The 5,000-nt window shown below is 43.6% G+C and overlaps 1 protein-coding gene across 2 annotated transcripts in view; it reads left to right on the top strand.

Annotated features, from left to right (window-relative positions):
• The window catches only part of rasa3 (RAS p21 protein activator 3), a 36,380-nt gene that overhangs the window by 6,455 nt on the left and 24,925 nt on the right, over window positions 1-5,000 (top strand). For both annotated transcript variants that reach the window (XM_071904487.2, XM_071904486.2), the window contains exon 2: window positions 4,009-4,126. In XM_071904487.2, the coding sequence (XP_071760588.1) occupies window positions 4,009-4,126 (118 nt within the window). The remainder of the gene's footprint in view (window positions 1-4,008; window positions 4,127-5,000) is intronic.

The raw sequence follows: 5,000 nt of genomic DNA, 5'->3' as shown, positions 1-5,000 counted from the left end.
GCGTTTGCGCCTGTGTGTGTTTTTGAGTGTGTCAGTGCGTTAGAATAATGAGTCGAGTGTGTGTCTGTTTCTGCGTTTGCAACTGTACATGAGTGTGTCTGGCTGAACTGAAAATGGTCAGAATAAGAGGAAGAGGAACAAGACAACACATTCACTGCATCCATTGTGCTACTTCATTTGCTCGGGCTTCCTCTTTTCTTTTTACTTATGTTTTTCTTTACATGTTCGTCTTCATGTGATATTCCCTTATCCCTTCATCTGCCTTTCCTTCATTTCTTCACTTTCCTCTGCTGGAATGAGGTGGGGACTCTACCTTTTGATGTGTTGATCCGCTCCCATTCACTCTCACTCTCTTTCGTGTCTTCATTATTTCTCTGTGATTCTGCTCACCACCCCCGCACTATGTATGTGCACACGCACGTGTGCATGTGTGTGAGGGTGTATGTGCGCACACGTGCAAGCGTGTGTGTCTGCAGTGTGTGTTTTGCTCAGATACTAGGGCAGATATTCTCCAAGGGCAGCAACAGTGATGATTCTCGCTTGATGAAAAGAGAAAGCTGCTGTTGTTGTTTTTATTTTCTGCTTATCTCGAATCTTGAGGAGAGAAACAACACAGCGAGTCAAATCCCCTGGAGAAAAGAGAAGAGGGAGAGGGGAAAAAAAGGAACCAACCATAGATAGAGGAAAACGAAAAGAAATCAGGTGAAAAGAATTCGAAAACGAAAAAGAAAGCAACGCTGCAGAAGAGCGGACAGGGGGGACGGGGGGACGGGGGAAGGCAGCAAAGAGACAGACACTGAGAGCTACAGAGATGACTAGAAGAAAAACAGAAAAGGGAAGGACAGAAACACAGGGAGTAGGATAAAAGGGAAACGAGAGAAAGAGAGAGCGAGAGATGGGCTGGCTGAGATAGCGGATTAGAGATGCTGGTTTTATAATGAAGTCTCTAATCTAATGCATCTAAATGGCAGGTTATTGGAGAGGCTTATCCTTCCTTTTGTAACACAGACTCACTCTCCGTCATACACACACAACACACACACACACACAAATAAGCAAAACACACTTGTGTACTCTACACTTACTGTTGTAGCGACCATCCTCTCAGACTGACTAACACTCCAGCAGCTTCTGCTTATCAACTCCAGAAATAAAGGCCAACCACCCAGTACCTCCTTCTCCCTTAAACAGGAAGTTTCAAATTGTCACCCTGTATCTGTAACCGTGGCAACGACTGGGCTAATGCTGCCTAACCACATCGCTCCTTGTATTATACTATGTATGGTATGTGTCCCCTTAACATATGTAGTCTTGTATAGGCACAGGACAAATTCGTCTACCGTCCAACTGGGTCCACTTTACATTCAAACCACAGCGCAGCACGATGGTGTGGAAGGACGAGGGAAACAGATGCAGGGCATTTCCTGTTTTGATGTTTTCCTGTAGAAAGTTTGCATTCGTTTTCTGGTGTCTGTGTGTGTGTGTGTGTGTGGTGGTGGTGGTGGTAGGCGGTTGCCTTTAGACATGTTAATAAATTGTGTATGAAGCCCTTTTTTGGAGCGCTTTGTGGCTCTCCATTAGCTCTCCTATTGGCACGGAGATTTGGTGTCAACAGAGTCAACTCACTACACACACACAGAGCTGAGAAAGCTGTGATAATCCCATGATGTTTTGGTTTACGAGGGCGACCTGGACGCTGCAATCCAATCAAGAGACCTTGCAGATCATGAATGAGGGTCGGCGGAAAACAGAGATTGGAGAGAGCGGGAGAGCACCGGGCTAATGGGAAGGATTACAGGGAAGGAGGCAAATGAGGGTGAAGGCAGAAGAGAAGAGGCATGTGGGAGACAGGAGGGAGGTGTAATAACAGAGGGAAGTGATGGGATAGAGAGAGAGACGAGAGAGATTTCCAGATCCTTACCGACCTGCTGTTGCCAACCCCTGATCCGCAGGGGATTGACGTCAACACTCTACTCACACATAAACACAGAGTTGCGTTCAATGAAAACAAACCAAGGCGTGTGCTTCCCTTGCCACGGTCCGCGACTAAGGTGTCTTGTTCATTTGTGAATGGATGTTGTTATTTTGTGAATGAGCATGGTGCTGTGAATCAGCCTCCGGAGCAGTTACAGTGTGCCGGCAGGCTGGCAGCCATAAAATTGTGTTGTATTGTAAACCGCACTAATGGCACACATTCACCTTTATTTTGTCTTAGTATGGCTCTCCTCTATGTAACATTATGGACCAAAAGTAGGGACACACAGAGGAGGTTTTGTCAGGCTGATTCTGGTTGCTTATTTTTAAAAATTGTGATTGGCTGATCACTGATTGAAACGATGTAGTTTACCCAGAGTTTCTACTAACAATGACAGATCATGCAAAAGTACACAGCAGCCATAATTTTAATTCCAATACAGCACTGTGTTTAACAGGTTGTTCTTATGGCTGCATGACATAGCTGGCCTATCCATGTGTAAATAAATCATAGGTTTTATCCAAACATGGTAATTACATGCCAGTGTGTGCTTGATGACTGAGGTGCTTACGCCACTGGTAGCTCATGAAACGTTTTCACCTCAGCAGCACCGGCTCTGCCTTCTGTCCAGTATATTAAATTGGTTGTAATCTGTGATCATAGGCTGTGAAATTCAAAACACAACGTCAGAAATGAACTCTGAATGCGGGATAAACTACATGCCTATACACTACTAACGTTCTGCTGCCTGCCGCAAATTGGATCTTCTACTGATTTTCTGATCTGGTAATTGAATCTTTTTTTTTGACCAGACAGTTGAAACGATGATTGGAGCGCTAACTGATGACCTGTTTAGAAGGTTTATGATTGGCGTCCCGATCAATCAGTGCACCTCTAACCAAAGGAGCACCAGAACATTTATAATGCAGTAGATTTATATTATATTATAAGTAGAAAGCGTAATGGTATATACCCAGCCTTGGGGTAAACATGACTCTGCACCATGGACTCATCCTGGCATTGTGAAGAAGTTACTCTCCTGCAGCCACAACATGACAGTGAGTGATTTGCCGTAACTGAGCTTTGCTGCTGAGTGACAGCATCAGATTCCCAAGCAGATAATGGAGTGCGATCGGAGCAGACAATGACAGCGTCGGGCGAACACGCTTGTAACTATAGACTACAGAGTGTGTGAGTCCCCAGGGCTGCGGGAAACACAGGAAGGAACAGTGCAGCGACTAACATGGATCCATGGCTCCATAGAGGAGGTTGTATTGGTCCCTAGGGACTCTAACACCATCTTTGTGGTTTGTGTGTGTGTGTGTGTGTGTGTGTGTGTGTGTGTGAGAGAGAGAGTCTGTGTGTGTGTGTGAGTCTGTCTGTCTTGGTGGGTGGTTGGACAACATTCTTGTGAAAGGGAGTGCTATCTGTCACACATGTTTGATGAACAGATTGAGCTCCAGCAGGACTCAGAGGAAATGTCCCACGCAGATTCTTTCATTCACAGATCTAACAACACACACACACACACACACACACACACAGAATGAGATAGTGTATGCAAGGACACAAGAAAACAGTTTTCACATTTCATTTTGACTTTGCAAATTTGTATTTGTGTGTGTTTGTGCCTGTGTGTGTGTGTGTGTGTGTGTGTTTCTAAGAGCATGGCTTGATATTTATGTGCCCGGTGTAAAAGTAGCTACCCTCGCAGAGCTAAGCTCATTATATGTGCTGTCGGATTTGGTGATGTAATGTTAGCGAAAGTGTGGATGTAAAAGAGTGATACACCCTGGCAGCTGAGCAGAAACATCCCAGCGCTCTGAGCCCCCTCACAAACGGAAACGGAAATGTGAACTTACATAACCCCGTGTTTTTTTTGTTATTAAATACTTTGCATGTTTCCAATATTCCTGAATAAATAAATACGAATCGTGTGTAGCATTGTACCTAAATAAACACATTGTAATCGCTTACAGCAATGTCCATAAATAGTAATCACTCAATCTCCCCTTGCCCTTTCCTCTGTGCAGGTGAAGCAAAGAACATCCCTCCGTACCCGGGACCGAACAGGATGAGGGACTGTTACTGTACTGTCAACCTGGACCAAGAAGAGGTCTTCAGGACCAAGATCATCGAGAAGTCCCTTTGGTACAACAAGCGCTCCACTCCTCCTTCCTTTCTCTGTCTGCCTCTGAACAACTTTCCTTTTCCCCTCCTTTCAGTCTGTCTATATAGAAAGGTGGAATCTCTATATAGAAGTAAAGTCCTACACATTGTGTCATAGGTTAAAACTCAATGGGCAAAACTGAAATGGTATAAGAATGGAAATGTGTTTTTTGTGTAAGTTGTTGCTTTTTTGCATGGAAGGGTTTAAAGTCTCATTCTCCAGGTTTTGATCCATTCAAAATCCAAACCATTCTCCAAAAACATTCGACACTTCTGATTTCACTACATGTGGCTAGAAAAGGGAGAAGGGAATGGCATGGCAAAGGCTAACAAACGGATATATCTTGAACATTTGTCACAGTCTGGCCTGCAAGTCTCAGTGGGTCATTGTTCTCCTGAATGGCATTTTTTCTATTATTAGTCTGATCCCTCAGAGTGTTTTTGATACTTTTATTAAATCCTATGAATTTATTGTCCAAGGGAGAACCCTGTTTTAAGGTACATTAGCACTTTTCTAAGACTGTCAAATACAAATGTAGTGGAATATATTTAGTGGAAATACCACCTATATATTCAGCCAAACCTCAAGGGAAAGTGTTGGGATTAGATAAAGATGTATGACATTGATTTAGTATATAGAGGATATAGCTACAGCTGGGTTTTTAACATTTGAGATTCAACCAAAACAAAGAAAAGTGGAGTCGACTGTCAAGTTCCACAGTTTTCCATGAGTTATCCCATACTGCACTACTTTATCGGTCAGGAGACTCACATAGATATTTTACTGCGCTATTACTCATAGATTATAGATGGCCAAGTAGATTGTGATTTCCTCCCACGCCGATTTCAAAGCCTG

This window comes from Centroberyx gerrardi, chromosome 1, assembly GCF_048128805.1.
Source record: "Centroberyx gerrardi isolate f3 chromosome 1, fCenGer3.hap1.cur.20231027, whole genome shotgun sequence".
In the NCBI taxonomy this organism is placed as follows: domain Eukaryota; kingdom Metazoa; phylum Chordata; class Actinopteri; order Beryciformes; family Berycidae; genus Centroberyx; species Centroberyx gerrardi.
This window is presented reverse-complemented; position numbering and strand designations above follow the sequence as displayed.